We start from the raw sequence: 19,452 nt of genomic DNA on the forward strand, positions 1-19,452 counted from the left end.
CCATCAGTTAGGATAGCAAACACAGGTAAAAGGAATGTTTATTTATTTAGCATTTATGGGTCTACTCCCTCCATAAATAAACCTGTACAGAGTTGGGAAGTAGGCCCACAAGAGATACAGGAGGGCAGAGCATGTATTAAGGCTCAGGGATCAGTACACGTCATCAGGCTCAGCACCCTCCCATCTCCAAGGGCACTAACGAGGCTGTGGGCATCTCCATCGGAGTGGAAACAGCAGGATACCTGCTGAAGGATCTCTCAAAATGTGGGGGATCCATTGCAGGCTCAGCCTATGATCCAGGTCCAAAAGTTCCAGCCTTCTCTGCCACCTCCAGGGCTAACTTTAGGTTCTGGTCAAACAGCTCACACCTAGGCCAGACCCAAGAGGCACAAATAAGGACGAAGTGTAAGGTCTCAGACTCTTTCCCCCACTCTGGGTGCCAAGGGGAAACCAGTGGAAACTCTTGCTTGAAAAAGGACATGAACCCCAAGAAAAGTCTTTGGCTTCTCAAAATATCAAAGAACTAGTTTACTTCTGTTTCATTTAAAAGTAACACTTCTTATCCTTTTGAAAAATGAGCTTGAGGAAGAGCATAAAGGGAGGAGCAAGGATGCTTTGACCAGTCTCTGGGGAGGGGGACCACCTACCTGATGGGCATTTCCAGGGAGTAGAATGGATTCTTAAGGGCAAAGTCTGAGTAGATCTCATAAATCTTTCGGAGAAGAGAATCTATTCCCGCTTGCCTAGGATCTGCCAGCACCACAAACTTGATCCCTGGAGAAGGGCCAAGAATGGTCACCATAGGGCAGAGAATGCGGCAAGTAACATCACCCTGTGTGTGTGTAGAGCATTTTCATAAGCCCATTTTTAATTTTGTCTTTATTGCTCCATAAAGCAGGAAAGGCAAGACTGTGAAATCTATAAGACTGGAGCAGAGAAGGGACTATCACATCACCCAACTGAGACTACACTTTGACATCTAGCTCTGTCACTTAATTCTTAGTCTTGTGGTCCCTCGGCAGCAAGTGCCTGGCAGGGGACAGACTGAGGCAGTTTTCAATGATCTCCATTAAGGGAGTGAAGCAATTACATGATCCAAAGGTCATTTCCATTTGGCATTCAAGTTTCATTTTGAAACACACCTTCTGAAACGTGTGCAACATGAGAAACTATTACGGTGAATTTTATCTGCACACGGGATAACCAGGGCTGAGCATTCTGGGTGGTGTGGACAAAACTGGCATCAGGTTAAATATTGGCTTTGGATTCACAAAACAAATTGACGTGTCTGTACAATTGTCCCAGGAAAAGCTAACCACCACCCCCTTGCTTACCAAAGTCGTCTTTGGTCAATCCCTTCCCCCAACTTGCCCCACTGCATCCCTCTGGCCTATTTGGAGACGCCTACCTGTCAGTGTCTGGAAGCAGTGCAGTTTGAACGTGTCGGTCTCCAGCATCTCAATGCCTGAGCTGCCCTGTTCTGGAGACAGCTGGGAACCAATTGCGAACAGCCTATTTGCAAAGGAGGTAAGTTTGGGAATGTGCCCCACTGCTTTAAGGGAGGAGCACTTCTCAAACTTTTCCACTGAAATGACCCTGTCTGCTGAGTTCACATTACACCCTGAGAAGTCAGAAGAGACAGTATTAACTGCCTAGCAGCAGCACCAAAATATCTTTAAAATCCATTTAAACTCTGCATGTATTTTACACTCGTATTTTGCTGTAAAACATTTTATGTGAAAATTTGGGGTAAAATTATCACTGGAATTTTGTGCCATGGTTACTTAGCCCTCGACTAGGATTTACCCAGCACATCTCCTATAATAATTGAGGTGGAAGGGCAGCCCCAGTGGCATAGCGGTTTAGTGCCGCCTGCAGCCCGGGGTGTGATCCTGGAGACTCGGGATCGAGTCCCGCATCCGGCTCCCTGCATGGAGCCTGCTTCTCCCTCTGCCTCTCTCTCTGTGTCTCTCATGAATAAATAAAAAAATTAAATCTTAAATAAAAAATAAAAAAAAATAATTGAGTTGGAAAAGGTCTTAACGATCATTTAATTTAGCTACCTTACTTTAGAAACTAAAGCGGAGTGAAGTCTTGTGCAAGATCACACCACTGCCAGAATTACCTAAAACCTAGCCAACCTGGATTAGTTCTTTTTCTTTTCGCAAGAACTGACGATTTAAAAGGGGGCCCCAAAAAAGGTAAGCAGGGCTGCTCAGGAGACTTCCCTGATGCAGCCGGCCTAAGGGCCAAGTGCAGGCCCACAGGCCCCAGGAAGGGTTGGGGGACTTACGAGTGGAACATAGAGGCCAGCATAAGCTTCTCATTGGAGGTGAGGCGGGGTCGGCCGAATCGAATAGACACCGGGTAGTTGGCAGGATTGCCCAGGTACTCCAGCACCTCTTTCCCATCGGCAGTGTACTTGCCGTTCACGTCCACGCCATTGATGGCCAGCACTGCGTGGCCCACTGCAGAGGTGAGGCTGGGGTCAGTGAAGCGGCAGCGTGGGCATTCCGCCGACGGTCTCACCCCCGCCCCCCTCCCCGCCGGGCGGAGGCTTCAGGCTCCAGTCCACCCCGCGGCCCTCTCCTCGGCCCCTCTCCCCGCCCCGCTTCCCGCCCGGCGGAGCCCCCAGCCCACCCCGCTACACCAGGCCCGCCCACCACCCGACGCGAGCCTAGCCCACCCCGGATGCCGTCGCGCTGGCCGAAGGCAACTAGCACACGCTCGTCGTGCAGCTTGAGCAGCAGATCAAGAGGGTAACTGAAAGTCTTCTCAGCCTCGGCCCGTGGCGCGTAGCTGTCCAGCTGGTAGATCAGGCCGCCCGCTTTGTTCACCACATACACACTAAAGATCGCCATCGCTGCGGCCGCGGGTCCGAGACGGCGATCCGCCGGGTTCCTGACGGCCCCGCCCCGGAACCGCAGCCGCGGCCCCGCCCCCGGCCCTGCCCCGCCCCGCCCTCCCCTCCCCTCCCCGCCGGGCGGGCCGCTGCGGCGCCTGCGCACTTGAGGCACCACGCTTAGCGGGGTCCCCGGGAGCCTTTGAGGGGCCTGACGGGTGGTTTTCTATGTCTTTACTAGTTTCCAGAGTCAGGGAATGGCACCACGTGGCTGCCTCAAAACTAGCGGCAAAGCCCGACAAGCCGCGAGCAGCCTTCGAGTGCGCGGCTCGGGAACCACTGCCCCTCGGGGGGGCCACTCCCCGCCCGGCGCGGGCCGCAGCCGCCGACCTTCCTCCGCGGGCTCCGCCCCCTGCCCCGGAAGTGCTCGCTGAGGGTGGAGGTTTCTGGGCCGGTCCGGGAGCGGCGCTTCCTTTTTGTCCGACATCTTAGTGAGGTGCAGGGGTGGCTGTTGCTCGCCGAGCTTCGCTATGGTGAGCTCTTGAGGGTGGGAGGCCGTGCGGTTCTGAGGGGGCCGGGCGGTGCTGGGGCGCGGCTGAGGCGGCACCGGACGGAGGGCCCCAGACCCGCCGGGCGCTCCTTGAGGCGGGCGGGAGGATTGCTTCCCCCATGTGCTCGGGTGGTGGGGCTGGGGCGCTGTGGGGCCGCCGGGTCATCTGGCTGCATTCTCCCTTTTCCTCTACAGCCGCCCAAGGACGACAAGAAGAAGAAAGATGCCGGAAAGTCGGCCAAGAAGGACAAAGACCCAGTGAACAAGTCTGGAGGCAAGGCCAAAAAGAAGGTAGGAGCGCCCCCCGCCCCAAGCGTGGGTGAGATTGGGGACGCCGGATCCATGTGGCTGCGCTAGTACGTCACGTTCGGGGCAACTGCTCTTAGGAGTGTGGGGTCTAGAGTCCGAGCGTTAGGGCTTGTACGCTCCTCACCGTTCTGTTCTGAGCACTGGGGTGCTGCGCAGTACGTAGAAGTTAAACGGGAGCGTGCAAAGTATCCTGATGCCTAGCACGAGATTTTAACAGTATCGTGGGGCCCCGCCTGTATCCGAAACTCTCACAGCCTTTTTTTCTTTAGTCTAACGCGTTTTTGATGCCGTTAACGGTAGCGAGGGTCCCTTTTGTGTCTTGGTGGTTTGAATCTTAGTTCGTAAAGTCTCTGTAAATTCTGAATTTCGTGGGTTTTTGCAGGCCAAGGAACCCTTGCGCTGTAGTACTAAGGCCAGGGGAACGAGTTCCCTGACACAGGTGGTCTGGGGACGGAAAGCGTGATCTCTTCCAGGAGCAACGACTCCCTCTTTTTTTCTTTTCGTGAGCAGAAGTGGTCCAAAGGCAAAGTTCGAGACAAGCTCAATAATCTGGTGTTGTTTGACAAAGCGACATATGACAAACTCTGTAAGGAGGTTCCCAACTATAAGCTTATAACTCCAGCTGTTGTCTCTGAGAGACTGAAGATTCGAGGTTCTCTGGCCAGGGCAGCCCTTCAGGAGCTCCTCAGTAAAGGTGAGAGGGGTGTGTTGTACTGATGGGCTTTTACACGTTAAATTGGCATGACGGTGTTAGCCACCCTAAACTGTCTTTACTGGAATTGAGTAAATGGGCACAGGCTCACCACTGGATGTAATACTCTAACCCACATGTTTCCCCTTGGGTAGACCCCGAAGCAGGGCCCTTGGCCAGATTTGTCCCATGGACCCCTATGTCATATTGGTGGAAGCCTCAGGATCCCTGTTTTCAAGTAAATTCACCTTAAATATTACAGAAGAATCCCAATGATGTTGAAATACTATGGAACTACCAAAAGCTTTGATAGTAAAACATTTTTTACTTTATTTTTAAAAATTGGGTGTTGGATCTAATTAATTTCATCCACATTAGTGTAAAGGAGTATAAATATTTTAAGCCATCTAATGTCTAATATGGAAGTAGTGTTTTTTTAAGTGTTATGAGGGCGGGGTGCCTGGATGGCTCAGTAGCTTAAGGGTCTGCCTTTAGCTGGGGTCATTATTCCAGGGACCTGGGGATGAGGCCCACATTGGGCTCTCTACTAAGCAGGGAGCCTGCTTCTCTCTCTCCTGTTCCCCCTGCTTATGCATGTGCACACGCTTGCTCTAAGTAAATTATTTAAGTGCTTAGGGTAACCATCCCAATAGCAAGTCATAGGCCCCTCATTTAGAATAGATAAAATTAGATTACCACCAAGAAATGTTGGGATTTTTTTTTTTTTTAAGGTTTTTATTTATTTGAGAGACAGACATGGGCAGAGGGAGAAGCAGGCTCCATGCAGGGAGCCTGATACGGGACTCGATCCCGGCTCTCCAGGATCACGTCCTGGACTGAAGGCGGTGCTGAACACACTAAGCCACCGGGGCTGCCCAGTTTTGTTTTGTTTTTTTAAAGATTTATTCATGAGAGACAGAAGGAAAGCAGAGGGAGAAGCAGGCTTCCCTGCAAGGAGCCTGATGAGGGACTCCGATCCCAGGCCCCCAGGATCATGCTGTGAGCCAAAGGCAGATGTTCAACCACTGAGCTACACCCAGGTGCCCTTAGGGGTGTTCTTATTAAACTCTCACGCTTAAATTCAGCATTCCTAGTGTTTACATTGAGTGTTTCATAGTACTGTGTGAAAAATGTATCCTTATTTTTCTTTCTAGGACTTATTAAACTGGTTTCAAAGCACAGAGCTCAAGTAATTTACACCAGAAACACCAAGGGTGGAGATGCCCCAGCTGCCGGTGAAGATGCATGAACAAGGTAACAAGACCCCAGGGGCTCATGGCATAGAAAGTATACATATCTTACATAAGGCTGTATAATTCTGATTCTTTATTTTTGTTTTTTTGCAGATCCCACCAACTGTACATTTTGGGAAATAAAACTTTATTAAATGAAATAAGTGGGTATGTCTCTTTCCTAAGAAAACTAGTTACAGAGAAGAATAAGCAGGTAGGGTTTGTTGACTTGGCTTTGTGCCTTAATGGTGGTTGGAAAATATCAGGAAATGATTGGCTTTTTTTCTTTACATGACTGTTTGTTCCTTGCTGCAGCTTCCGTTTTGAATTGATGTCTGAAAGGAAATGAAGGGTTAGCAGGATGAAGGCTGACCTCTCCAAGGGGGTGTTAGGGTTGGGGTGTTGGGGTCCTGGAACTGAACCTATACCTGGATTGCCAGCGACGTCCATTATTCCAGACCCGGCCAAAAGAGGGCAGCCAGCCTACACTGGTGCTGGAGCTGTGATCAAAGTTGGCTCCAACTCTGTCTGGGGGGAGTTTCTTCAATTTCTGTTTTTCCTCTACAAAGAAGTAAACAGTTTTTGAACTGTTTCTATTAGAGTTTATTCCCATTCTTGAATTGGCTTACTCACTTTCTTTAAGAAATTCTTCATAGGATGGTCCTATTTGTTGGTTTACAGAACTGTATTCTTCATCCTGGACCATCCAGGGAGGTGTAGCACCTGGAAAAGACCCATTAAGCAGGAATGAAGGCATTTAAGTTTCAGGCTACCGTGAAACATGCCCTAGCTATAAGCTCTTACCAATTGCCACCTGAAATGTTAAAAAGCAAAACTGAGGAACTCTGAACCATGGGAAGTTGAGGGGCTTGGGCTAATGTAAAGCAACATACCTTACACGTGATATGCTGTACTGACACTTTACAGTTTTGTTGAGGCATGACTGACCTACAGCGGCACACATTGACAGTATACAATCTGAAAAAAGCTTTGAGTAAATGGGTCACACGATACCAGATGTCACCGTTGTGTATCCTCCTCCCCTTTATAAAGTACTTCTGCATCTTTCTGTACCTCTTCCCAGCCCCAGGCAACCATGGCTGTGTGCCCATTAACTCTAGTTTGCATTTGCTGGTATGTGCCTTTTTTCCGTCTGGTTTCTAATAGTTATTTTAAGATTTATCTGTGCTGCACTTAACAATACTTTGTTGAGTGCTACTCTGTTCCTTTGTTGAGGCACGTTTGGATTGTTTTCAGTTTCAGTTTTGGGGTACTGCAACTAGAGCTGTGACCATCTGGTGTGCAAGACTTTGTGCAGACATATTTGCTTTTTCTCCTGCAATGTCTGGATCATGATGGTGGGTGTATGTTTAACTTAAATCCTTGAACTGTTTCCCCAATTGGTTATGCCATTTTAACATTGCCACCGGCAGTTTAGGAATGTTTTTTCACACACATAGCGTTTCATTTTAGTCACCGTGATGAACATCTTTTTACATCCCTCTGAGTTTTGATAATTCTTCATATATTAAAGATACAAGGCCTTATATCAGATAGCACTTTATCTTAACTGTATTCTTTAAAAAAGTAATTGGGGTGCCTGGGTGGCAGTTGGTTTGACACCCATCTTCTTTTAAAAAATTTTCAGTGAGAGCACAAGGGTGGTGGGGAGAAGGAGAGAGAATCTTAAGACTGTGCTGAGTGTGGGCTTGATCTCAAGACCCCAAGATCATACCCGAGCCAAAACCAAGAGTTGGGATGCTGAACTGACTGTGCCACCCAAGCACCCCTAAAATAAGAAACTTAAAAAAAAATAAAGTAATTGCCTCTTACCATCTGAGAAACACTGCCCTGGTTCTTACCTGAGTGGATGTTACCAATTCCTGGTGTATCCTATAGTCGGAAATGGGGAGGAAAATCCCAGATAAGAAACTGAGGGCAGGATGGGATATTCCTAGCTAGAAAAAGGGCAAGCCACAGGAGGGGGTATAGAAGTACCACAGTGCTAGTTCTATGCCCTGGTTGGCATTAAATCTTAAAATACTGAGTGCCTACTAGTTGCATCATAAGCAAAACCCTTTCTACACAGGGCAGTATGTACCAAGGGGGAAGAGACTTAAGCAGAAATTAACACAGATTACATTGACAGTTTTTTTACGTGGTCCCACATACATTTGTAACAGGCGACCTGTTCACATAAGCCTTCCATGAAAAGGTGATCTTTGAGGCAGGCTGAAGGAAGGTAGACATAATATTTAATGCCATAGCAATGACACATGCAAAAAATCAGAAGATGCACGTGTACAAGACAGCAGGTGAGGCAGTGGCTTTCTGTTTAGGACAGGAATGCAGGGGGAACAGAAACATCCAAAACGTAACAGAGGCCATCTTACAGCCAGCAAGTAAACTAGGTCTACTCACAGAGGATGTAAGAGATGAAAGAGGAGACAATAACTCTACAGTTCTGGAAATCTAGGGATGGTAGGGTAAGTTAGATTCATGTGCCTAAATGTCCTAAATTGAGCTGGGGGTTTTGCAGAGGATGAGCTATAGGAGTTGGCATTCAGTGGCAGAGGGGGCAACAGGTGCAGATGAAATCACTGGTGGGTGAGGAAAGAGGTCTGAACACACCAAGGAAAGGCATAGCTAGGGAGATGGGAATGGCCAGAAAAGGTACAAAACCCAAGAGAGATGGGTGTCCTGGGAATTGTGGGGGCACTGGCCTTCCGGGCCAGCTTATCCATTGTACCTGATGGCCAATGAATGTCAAAGGTTGTCCTGTCTCCATCCAATCAAGCTCTGGGGTGGGTGGCAGGTCCAAGTAGGAGGGCTGCAGTGAGGTGGAGGCCACTAGACTAAAAAAGACAAACAGGAGCCAGGCTGGCAGAGAGGTCCTTGAGCCACAACCCCTGGAGGATAGCAGAATGGGAACACCCATGTACCTTTCACCCAGATTCCCCATCTTCCAGCCAAAAAGTTACAGAATGTTCTAACAGAGGTCACACTCCCAATAAGATTCCTTAGCAATTTTACCTGTTGGTCCCTTTCCAGCTTCCCAGTGCTGAAGAGCCTTCTTCTGGGTCTGGCACTGCCTGAGGCTGAGTTTGATTCAGGAAAAATAAATGTGTCTCGGATCCTTAAGTGTCAGTCTAGGCCTTGCTCCCACCCTCCAGTAGGAAACAAACTGGCATATGGAGGGTACTGCCCATCTTGCAAACTTCCCTCCCTCCTAACTCTGCCCACATCTCCACTGACAAGGCCTGCCCCCTGGCGGACAGGTAAGGGAAATCAAGCGGAGCAGATGAAGCATGGAGTCCATGAGTTGTAGAAGACCTGGTAGGTGAAATGCTGGACCTGGGAAAACCAGGGATCAAATGCATTTGGATACTGCTCTGGCGGCTCCGAGGGACACCAACCTCTAAGACAGACTGAACCAGCTCCTGCCGGCTGTGTTCCACCTCTCGAATCTGAGCTGCCATCTGCGGGGGAGAGGCTGTTTAGCTAGGTACAGGATCATGGGGCTGGGTCCTTCAGAGACCTTTCTTTAACTTACCTCTTTGATCACCTCATCCTCTTTTTCCTCATAGGTATCCAAACCTTTCACCATGGATTTCTTGAATCTAAAAAGAAAAAGGTGGGGAGGGGTGCCTAGGTGGCTCAGTCAGTTAAGTATCTGCCTTCGGTTCAGGTCATGATCCCCAGGTCCTGGGATTGAGCCTCATGTTGGGCACCCTGTTCAGTGGGGAGCCTGCTTACTTCTCCCTCTGCTGTTCCCCCTGCTTGTGCTCTCTCGCTCTCTCCCTCTCTCAACTGAACACAATCTTTAAGATAAATAAGAAAAAGGAAAAGGACTAGTCAGCCAAGAACACCAGTTTTTTTTTTTTTTTTTTATTTTTATTTATTTATGATAGTCACACACACACAGAGAGGGAGAGGCAGAGACACAGGCAGAGGGAGAAGCAGGCTCCATGCACCGGGAGCCCGACGTGGGATTCGATCCCGGGTCTCCAGGATCGTGCCCTGGGCCAAAGGCAGGCGCTAAACCGCTGCGCCACCCAGGGATCCCAAGAACACCAGTTATAAAAAGATCCTCTGTAGATCATTTCTTTTCCTTCAAATTTTAGACAATTTCAAAATTACAGAAACAAAATAGAACAATGAACACCCCTGTACCTTTTACCCAGATTCACTGTCAACGTTTTGCATTACTGGCTCTGCTTCTCTTCTATATATACATTTCCCTTTTGCCAAATCAAAAATGAGCTTTAGAACATCATGAAACTTAACTCTGAATACTTCGACATGCACCTAAGAACAGGAAGAGCCTATAAAACGTTACCACACTTAAAATCAATTCATCTCTTTTGATGTCTAACTTGTCCCATATATGGGACAACACCAATATATAACTACAGTTGTTTTACCTTGCAATACACACAGAAAGGTACCAGAAAAATACCAATACAAGCAATACCACTACCAACAAAACTACTAAGCAAAGCTCAGGACTTCTTTGTAGCTCTTTAGACCTTGGAAAATATAAGGATATACAGTCAGAATTTTGTGTTCAAGTTACTTGAATTCTTATTCTTTTGTGATTGTTTTCAATTTGATATATAGCTACGACAATTTGTTCTTGTTTGGAATCAATTTTAGGATTTGCTTTCTGGCCTGATCTCAATACGTAAAACATCTCTGTGGGGGAATGGCTCTACCACTACCCTGGCAGCCTTGCACCTATCCATTCGGGCAAAGCCTAGAACACAGCATCAGAGTCTTGGCTGAAAACCTGTGTGATGCTCGTGGAACACAGGATGGGAGTCCTGAAAGGAGCTGCTTTGAGGCCCTCTCCCACTTGCAGATTTCTCCCCACCTCTCTCAGATTAGAGCTGCAAGCCACACTGGGCTTCCCAGCAGCAGAGTGTCCTACAGCTCACATGACAATTAGCTAGCCATTTTTGTTTCAGAGTGGTCCTCTTTGGTGGGTGGGACAAGGACCTGGAAAGCTGGCACTTTGGGCTTCTTTACTCTATGTAAAAACGATAACCTGTCTGAATCTAAGGATGGCTTGTGTTATCTTTACCAACTGATAAATCAGTCAGGCTTGGCTTTGCCTTGTGCATGTGAGCTTGAAATGTATAATGTTCAAAAATCAAAACTAATACGTTTAAAGAGTCCATCCTCATAATTCTCAATTACAACTTTTTCTGCTCAACTATCCTTTATTCCCACCAAACACCATTTGGAGCTGGGTCAGAGTGGCCTCAATTCCCCATCTCCTGCCCAGTCTGAACCGCAAATTTGGAGGCAAGGTGGTAGGTTTTAGGTATTTCTCCCCATTCCCTCATTATTCTCCACACTGAGTAGGAAACAATAATAGATGTCATGAGTTTTTCTGTAACTTTGGTTCCAAGATCCCCTTGGGTTCAATTCCTTATAATCTCAGTATTGTCCCAATAAAAGTAGAATGAGGCTGGGATGTCTGGGTAGCTCAGTAGTTGAGCATCTGCCTTTGGCTCAGGGCATGATCCTGCAGTCCTGTAATTGAGTTGTGCATTGGACTCCCCATAGGGAGCCTGTTTCTCCCTCTCATGAATAAATAAAATCTTTAAAAAAAAAAAAAAAAAAAAAAGGTAGTATGAGGCTTTGTCCTTTTCCTGAAGCAGTCAGCACTCATACCCACTCTGTGCTGACCAGCTTATTGCACTCCAGTTTCTCAGGGTCCTCTAGAGGCCAGTTAAAACAGAGTCTAAGATTATTCAAGTGAGCGCTGGGTGGGTACCAGTTGCTTATACACTATAAAAGCTAAAGGACCTTAACAATTCTGTGTACTACACATTTATTTTATTTTTATTTTTTTTATTTATTTATGATAGTCACACAGAGAGAGAGAGAGAGAGGCAGAGACATAGGCAGAAGGAGAAGCAGGCTCCATGCACCGGGAGCCCGACGTGGGATTCGATCCCGGGTCCCCAGGATCGCGCCCTGGGCCAAAGGCAGGCGCCAAACCGCTGCGCCACCCAGGGATCCCTGTACTACACATTTAAATAATAGTTAACTTTAGGGACATCTGGGTGGCTCAGTCGGTTAAGTGTCTGCCTTCAGCTCAGGTCATGATCTCAGAGTCCTGAGAAGCCCCACGGTGGTGGTGGTGGTGGTGGTGTGTGTCTCTCTTCTCAGTGGGGAGTCTGCTTCTCCCTCTCCTCTGTGTGCTCTCTCTCTCAAAAAAATACTTTTATTATATACTGTTCTCTATTTGCTAAGTGTATCATAAATCCTATCCCCAACTAGATATAAACCTTTCAAAGACTCTGTCATGCTTCTTTTGTGTCCAGTATCATGCCTAGGAATGAGTGCTATGAAGACAACAGATACTTACAAAGTCCCTACTGAAATTTCCAATTAATAGAGAAAGCTCCAGCACCTGACAAAGATCTAGAGAAGCCCTATTCTGTTATCTCATCTTTCATAATCAGTGATTTACCGTGCATAGTCCTGGGGGGAGATCAGAAACTTCTCTTTCAATTGGAACTCTGCCTTGTTCTCCCACCAGAATCTGTTGGTTGCTTTCTTGTGCTCTGGGCTGCAAATGAACGGATAATCTCAATGACAGATTACAGAACGTCACTGATACCTAGGCATTAGGTAAGTAGTGCACACTGACATCTTGGTTTCTGCCTCTGGGCTAGGCTGATAGGACAATGTTACTAGTCTCTTCCAGATGTCCAGTCTCCCTCTTCCAGTAAAAATGTGAGAATCTGAAAGGAGATGATGGGAGGTAACCCTGAACCAGCTGCCCATCTGGCTTCCCCACCATTTCCACTGGGACCATGGCAGCCATAAACCCTCCACCGCTCAAGGATGCAACGCCAATAAGGTGACTCGATCCACCCGAACTACAAAAGCGTTCTTCCTCTCATCCACCCCTAACCCCCCTCTCCCCCCACACACGACAGTATGCGAATGTGCTGGATGGATGAGGCTCCTCGGCCGGATCTCACCTGGCCAGATGCTCCAGCAGCCCCCCGTGCAGCACGGTCAGGTTTCCGTGGCTCAGGTGTTTCCGCACCTCGCAGCCGCAGCACAGGCACCAGCAGCGCCGCTCGTGCTCCGGCACGTAACGCTCCACCTGAGCGGCGCGGATGGCCTTGCGGGCGGCCTCCACCTGCGGCGGAGAGAGGCCCAGAAGGCCCCCAGTGGAGCCCCCACGTCTCCCCCCTCGCGCCCTCCCTGCACCGCCCGCATCCCCCACCCCAGGCGGTCCGCAGCCCCCTCCCGCCTCCCGTCCGCACCTGGGGCAGGAGCCGCTCCAAAGCCGCCTTCAGCTGCCGCTGGTGCTTGCGACTGTAGACGTGTCCGCGACCACAGAAGAAGGTCTGGCGGCACAGCGGGCATCGCTGCGCCGGCGCCATGGGCCCAGGAGCCGCTGTACCCGCGACGCGTAGCTGGTCTCCCTCCACCCGGCGACCCCTGACCCCCTCGGGGGCGGGGCGTACCCAGCGGTCCCCGCGGCCCCCAGCGGCGGGCCGGCGCCACTGCAGCCCCTTCTGCGGCTGCGCGAGTAACTAGTACGATAGGGTGCTCCCTGTGTGTCCTCCCAGCTTCCCATTAACTACCTCAGTCCTCACAACAGCGCTACGTGCCGTTCTATTCTTACAGGCATTTTACAGATGGGAAGACTGAGGCGTGGAGAGGAAGTAACTGTGGAAGGTTGCACGGGAGTTAAGCATCGGAGGCAGCGCCCCCAGTGGGCCTCAGTACCAGCCCGCCTAAGGAACGCATGGTGGAGGCGGCCCTAATCTAAGACCTAATCACATCCATATCCTCCCCCCCGGGGAGCGGGGGTGTTCTGAGCAGTCTTACTGCAGAGCTGTAAAGGGGAAGCTTATATATAAACGGTGCAGAATCATTGCTGAGGGTTAACAGACATTTTTATTCTGTAAACATGCTCGTGGAATTTTTATTTTTTGCAAGCTGCTTTTCCCAGAAAGAACAGTTCCTTACCCAAATGAGTTTACCTTAGTGCCTAAATTGCTCCCTTACACGGCCGAGATCCCCAGGCTATGATCTCTACCCTAGAGCACCCCCAAAAAAGCCTGGGGCCCAGCCAGACCTTATTTGTAAGTTATGCCCAACAGAACTAGGACAGAGTCCCGAATTTCACTTAGATTTGTTACCAGCACTGGTACAGTAACCTGGATGGGCTACTATGCCTATGGGTGTATATACAGTCAACTATACATAATTCAACCTCAGAAAGTAGCCAGACTCCCCTTCAGATCTTAACTTCCTCTTGGAGCTTCCCGTTAGACTCAGGCCTCTGTCAGATGTGACTCATTTTGAAGACCCCAGCAACACTCAACTCCTGGACCTCCCATCATTTCCCTGGCTGGGTCAGTCCTGGATCTTGTCTGCCCCCAATTGTCATTCTCTGAATTCAAACTCTGAAGTTGTATTCTGACCACCATCTTCCGTCTTGCCTTTAAGTGCAAGAAGACTCCATTCTTGAAGATGACTATTCCTAAGCACTCAGAAAACTATTCTGCATCTCTCAGCTGCTTTGCTCTAGGTTCTCAAAGCGTGGCCTCCAGGTGGACAGCTGGAAGCTTGTTAGAAATGCAAATTCTTGGGCCCCACCAGAGACCTAATGAATCAGAAACTCTAGAGTGGGGCCCAGCAATCCGTAGTTTAATGAGCCCTTCAATGATTCTGATGCTCAATCAAGTTTGAAAATCAGTGGTCTAGGTCTTAGGTCCTCTTGGCTTCGCTTCACCCACTGGATTCCAGGACTGTTTCCACCATACTCTCAAGGCAACCTATTACTTCACTTGACCTTCCCAGATCTCTTATTTTGTCAAGCTCCAAAAGCAGATCAACCCAGCCATCTATTTCTTTCATTTGTTCCAAAGCTGCTTAGAGTAGTCTACACTGCTTCAACTTCAACTAACTCCTCAGCCCTCTGCAATTTTGCTTTTGAAACTGTTTACCTTAAGTTCTCCACCGCGTTCATTTAGTTGCAACTGAACTTGACTTGTGTGAATGGAACTCAACATCTTCCACTTGAGAACATCCCCTATTTTCATCCTTCCAGTAAATCCCACCAAGCTAAAATCTGGAATTTGGGGGAGAGTTATCTTTGACATCTGCTTTTATTCAGTCCCTAAATCCACCCTGTTCAAGTTGTCTCATTGGATTTCTGAGATGTTTAAAGTCTGTTCTAACATTTTTTATACTCCTAGAGAAAACCTTGTTTCAATTCCCTTGCTCTTTTGCTTAGATTCATGTAAAATCTTTATAACTGGTTTCCAAGTGTGTGGTCTGTTTCAACTCCATTTATCCTCCAGACTCTGGTTTCAAGAAAGCCTCTAAGTGACTTTCTGGATTGATTTAACGCCTCTAAATTAGCATCAGGAAAAAAAATTAAATTTCCCAGCATGACTTTCAAAGCCTTATTATAGTATGTTTCCCAAATTCCTTTTGTCTTATCTCTCATCACTTAGCTGACCTTGTGGACCTCCTCCTCCAAGCAATAGTCTTGGAGCCCTGTGGTCCTGTGTACTTTAGCATCTTCCACCCCTTGGCTCCCTCTGCCTAAAATTTACTTCTTTCCAGCCCTGCCTAATAAATTCTATTATATAGGACCTGAAATATGAATGAGAGTGGAATTTCCACAAGGCTGGTGTCTTTGGCACATGGTAAATTCTTAGTCTATTCACAGTCTCTCATATCAATTCATTATTGAATAAATGAAATGTCACCCCTTTTGTGAAGCCTTCTAGAGTTGTCTCTGCAGAATTAATTTCTTGATTTCAAGTCCTTTGCTTGTCCTGTTGTCATTTTTGTTTAATAGTCAAAAATCCAATAATTGAAGGGGTGCCTGGGTGGCTCAGTTGGTTAAGCGTCCGACTCTTGCTTTCAATCCAGGTCATGATTTCAGGGTCATAAGATCAAGGTCTGCATCAGGCCCCACGCTGGGCATGGAGTCTGCTTAAGATTCTCTCCCTCCCTTTCCCTCTGCCTTTCCCCCTCCTCATGCTCTCTCTCTCAAATAAATAAATACAATCAAAAAAAGAAAGAAAACCCAATAGTTGAAAAGCGCCTTAAGTGCAGGGACTGTGTCTGTTCATGGTTAACCCCTTAGAACTAGTATAAAGTAGTCTTTAACAGGTTTGTCAGAGTAAGTTAAAACCATCACACACTCCCTGGGGTAACATGCCCTTGGGGGTGGGAGTTTGTCCAGAGGAGGAACCTGGGAATATGCAGCTAACAGCCTGTTAGTCAATAGCATCAAAGTGCAAAACAGGCTAGTGGGTAAATGTACTTATCTTAAAATTGTAAAAATTAAAATTGTAAAAATTATAGCCCTGTAGAACTGACAGGGCTATAAATAAAAAGTGGCTGTCCCTCAAATCCCTTGATACCCTTCAGCCCTCACAGATGCCTATTGCTATTTGATACCTCTTTTCTTCAAGTCATTTTCTTTTTTTACCTTTTATTTATTTTTATTTTATTTTTTTAAGATTTTATTTATTCATGAGAGACACACAGAGAAAAAGGCAGAGACATAGGCAGAGGGAGAAACAGGCTCCATGCAGGTAGCTCGATGTGGGAGTTGATCCCAGGACTCCAGGATCATGCCCTGAGCTAAAGGCAGGTGCTCAACCACTGAGCCACCCAGGTGTCCCTCTTTTTAAATTTTTTAATAAGATTTTATTTATTTATTCATGAGAGATACACAGAGAGAGGCAGACACATAGGCAGAGGGAGAAGCAGGCTCCCTGGAGGGAACCCAATGTGGGACTCCATCTCAGGACCCCGGGATCATGACCTGAGCTGAAGGCAGATGCTCAAGCCACCCAGGTGCCCCTCTTCAAGTCATTTTCTATGCTTATGGGCAGCTGGCTGGCTCAGTCAGTAGACCATGTGACTTCTTTTAAAGATGGGTAACTGAGTGATGGGCATTAAGGAGGGCACGTGATATAATGAGCACTGGGTGTTATATAAGACTGATGAAGCACTGCCCTCTACCTCTGAAACCAAATATACATTATATGTTAATGAATGGAATTAAAATGAGTACTTTCCAGAAAAAAAAAAAAAAAAAGATTTGAGAGAGAGAAGGGAGTGGGGAGGGGCAGAGAAAGTCTTAAGCCGACTCCTCGCTGAGCATGGAGCTCTATATAGGGCTCCAAGACCCTGAGATCATGACTTGAGCCAAAACCAAGAGTTGGACACTTGACCGACTGTGCCACCCAGACACCCTAGAACATGTGACACTTGATCTTGGGGTCGGGAATTCGAGCTCCATGTTGGAAGGTAGATTGTACTTAAAATATTTTTTTTAATCCTTCAAAAATAAACCCTAAAAGATTATCTGTGCTTCGACATCGTATTTATATATATGAACATAATTTCTGTCACATTTGTAGTCATATCCAACATACTGTTTTGCCAGAGATTTTTTTCTCCCCAGAACGTGTTGTGGATATCTGTTAGCACATAGAGCATAATATTAAATACCAATCATATCCTGATGACTCTCAGATGTATTTACATCTTCAGCTCAGATTTATCTTCCAAACCCCAGACTTAGAACAGTTACCTACGTGATGTAACTACCCTGATGTCTCACAGATTCTAATGGGAACTGCTCAAACCTGGGTTGCCTGGGTGGCTCAGTGGTTGAGCGTCTGCCTTAGGCTCAGGGCGCGATCCCGGAGTCCTGGGATTGAATCCCACATCAGGCTCCCTGCATGGAGTTGCTTCTCCCTCTGTGTCTGCCTCTCTGTGTGTCTCATGAATAAATAAAATCTTAAAAAAAAAAAAAAAAACTGCTCAAACCTCCTGCTGATACGGGCTTCTGTACCTCCCCATTCTCCCCAATTACTCAAACCAAAAATCTCAGCCTCACTTCCTCCTGCACTCAATCAATCCTATTGACTTATCAATTCTACCTCCAAGCTACATCTCAGAACAGCCTGTTTCTCTGCAATTCTCTGGCCGCTGCCCTGGCCCACCTGGACCACTGTATTACTTCCTAACAAGTCCTGTTGCCTTCATGTGTGCCTGCCTAGCAGCCACTCCAATGAGTAGCTAAGCATAATTTAAAAAATAAGGGGCACCTGGCTGGCTCAGTCTGAAGCATGAGACTCTTGATCTCAGGATCGCGAGTTTGAGCCCCACATTGGGTGTAGAGATTATGTAAATAAATAAAACTTAGAAATAAAGTGAGGTTCTGTTACTTTCTACCATACTTGAAAAAAAATCTAAATCCCTTATCGTAACCTAGAAAGACCAACATGGCCTAATCCCTGCTTCCCTCAAGCTCACCTTGGGTCTTTCTCCCTTAGCTTAGTATATTCTGTCCTCCATGGCCTTATCCCCATTCTCTCAATAGGCCCAGGTGAGGAGGTCCCTACCTCCCAGGCTTTGTCCATTGTGTTCCCTCTACAAAACACTTTTCCTCCCCATTCTGAGGCCTGGTTACTCCTTATCCAAGTCTCAGCTAAAATACCTTTTTTTTTTTTTTTTAAGACTTTATTTATTCATGAGAGAGAGAGAGAGAGAGAGGCAGAGACACAGGCAGAGGGAGAAGCAGGCTTCATGCAGGGCGCCCAACATGAGACTCGATCCAGGGACTCCAGGATCAGGCCCTGGGCTGAGGGCAGTGCTCGACTACTGAGCCACCCGGGCTGTCCTGATCTCTTAAGTCTAAGTACTCCTATCATTTCTTCCTACACTCACCTTTACTCTTTAGTAATATTTCTTATCATTGCACGTTAATTGTTTAATATGTCTTTCCATCTAGACTGAAAACTCAGAGAAACCATTTTGGATTTCACTATATCTTCAGCCCCTGGCACAGGGCCTGGCCTTTTGAAAACTCAAATAATGGTTGAATAAGTGAAAAAAAAGGAGCTGAGGGTAGGAGTAGAATATGCTATGAGACGGCAAAAGTGACAAAAGCAACTTTCCTTGGGGCCATTTTTCCCATAAAGGCTGTATTGTCCTTTTCTTTACTTCTGACCTGTTGCCTTTGGATCCACTTGCAACTCAGAGCAGACATGGACAAGAATGTAGGCAGGAATAAAGATGTGCAGATGAGGTGGACAAACTGAGGCCAGATCAGATGAAACTAGAGCTGAGGACTTGGGACCCTGCCCTTCCTGGGAGCTAGCTAGACTTGAGTGGTATGGGGGCAGGGTGTGGTGGTGGTGTCTGGTTGCACAGTGCTGGGTGGGCCCAGAGGAAAGGACATGAATGATGTGGTCTTTCTCCCCACTCCACTAGTGGATAGCACATAGAGATTAGCATCCAGGTCACAACACACCTGCAAGTGGATTAGAGAAAGGCAGTTCTTGGCTTGCTCTAATTGGGCACCTGTGCATGTCTGTCCTGTCCTTTTCTTGGAACCAGTCACTTTTTCCTTCCTATCCCATCGCTGCTCTTTCACACCTCCCCAGCCTCCACCTCTGCCTCCTAGGAGCATCAACAGCACCCCACAGAACATGGCTGGCTTTGGGCACTTCTGTTGTTTGGGCACTGCTGTTGTTTCCTAGGCCTGGGAAAAAGACGCAGTGCTAAATTCTCCTGTGAGAAGCCTTCTCTAGCTTCTCCAGACAGAGCTGATCTCTTCTCTGCACTTCCAGAGAATATGAAAATCTGCTTCTTAGAGAAGTTACTAGTGACAAATCATAGCAAATAGTGCATTCTTACTACCCAACAGGCCCTATGCTAGGCTTTGTGGGGGTAGACTTAAGCATGGATTGTCTTCACTGGTTGCCAACATCACTGTGGGTGAGCACCTCTGGGCAGGGACTGTATTTTA

General features: G+C 47.4%; 3 protein-coding genes across 4 annotated transcripts; 1 reads left to right on the forward strand and 2 right to left on the reverse strand.

The window, feature by feature from the left end:
• Nucleotides 1-20: 20 nt before the first annotated feature.
• Nucleotides 21-2,861, reverse strand: TRAPPC4 (trafficking protein particle complex 4). The gene is made up of 5 exons (XM_038535961.1): nt 2,687-2,861; nt 2,294-2,468; nt 1,409-1,512; nt 648-774; nt 21-368 (listed from the first exon to the last, which is right to left on the reverse strand). The coding sequence occupies exons 1-5, from the start codon at nt 2,859-2,861 to the stop codon at nt 290-292; spliced, it is 660 nt and encodes a 219-aa protein (XP_038391889.1). The 3' UTR covers nt 21-289.
• Nucleotides 2,862-3,218: 357 nt separating this feature from the next.
• On the forward strand, nt 3,219-5,785 carry RPS25 (ribosomal protein S25). Its single transcript, XM_038535964.1, has 5 exons — nt 3,219-3,375; nt 3,588-3,683; nt 4,212-4,395; nt 5,547-5,646; nt 5,739-5,785. The coding sequence occupies exons 1-4, from the start codon at nt 3,373-3,375 to the stop codon at nt 5,639-5,641; spliced, it is 378 nt and encodes a 125-aa protein (XP_038391892.1). The 5' UTR covers nt 3,219-3,372; the 3' UTR covers nt 5,642-5,646; nt 5,739-5,785.
• Nucleotides 5,691-13,127, reverse strand: CENATAC (centrosomal AT-AC splicing factor). 2 transcript variants are annotated; one of them, XM_038535962.1, is made up of 11 exons: nt 12,917-13,123; nt 12,626-12,789; nt 12,109-12,207; nt 9,178-9,244; nt 9,041-9,103; nt 8,658-8,722; nt 8,374-8,479; nt 7,487-7,517; nt 6,258-6,347; nt 6,053-6,185; nt 5,691-5,959 (listed from the first exon to the last, which is right to left on the reverse strand). In XM_038535962.1, the coding sequence occupies exons 1-11, from the start codon at nt 13,034-13,036 to the stop codon at nt 5,887-5,889; spliced, it is 1,011 nt and encodes a 336-aa protein (XP_038391890.1). In that variant the 5' UTR covers nt 13,037-13,123; the 3' UTR covers nt 5,691-5,886. The 2 variants fall into 2 exon arrangements, with proteins under 2 accessions (XP_038391890.1, XP_038391891.1); XM_038535963.1 differs by lacking the exons at nt 5,691-5,959; nt 6,053-6,185; nt 6,258-6,347; nt 7,487-7,517 and adding an exon at nt 7,524-8,096 and having other exon boundaries at nt 12,917-13,127.
• Between the last annotated feature and the right edge of the window lie 6,325 nt (nt 13,128-19,452).

This window comes from Canis lupus, chromosome 5 (genome assembly GCF_011100685.1).
Source record: "Canis lupus familiaris isolate Mischka breed German Shepherd chromosome 5, alternate assembly UU_Cfam_GSD_1.0, whole genome shotgun sequence".
In the NCBI taxonomy this organism is placed as follows: Eukaryota; Metazoa; Chordata; class Mammalia; order Carnivora; family Canidae; genus Canis; species Canis lupus.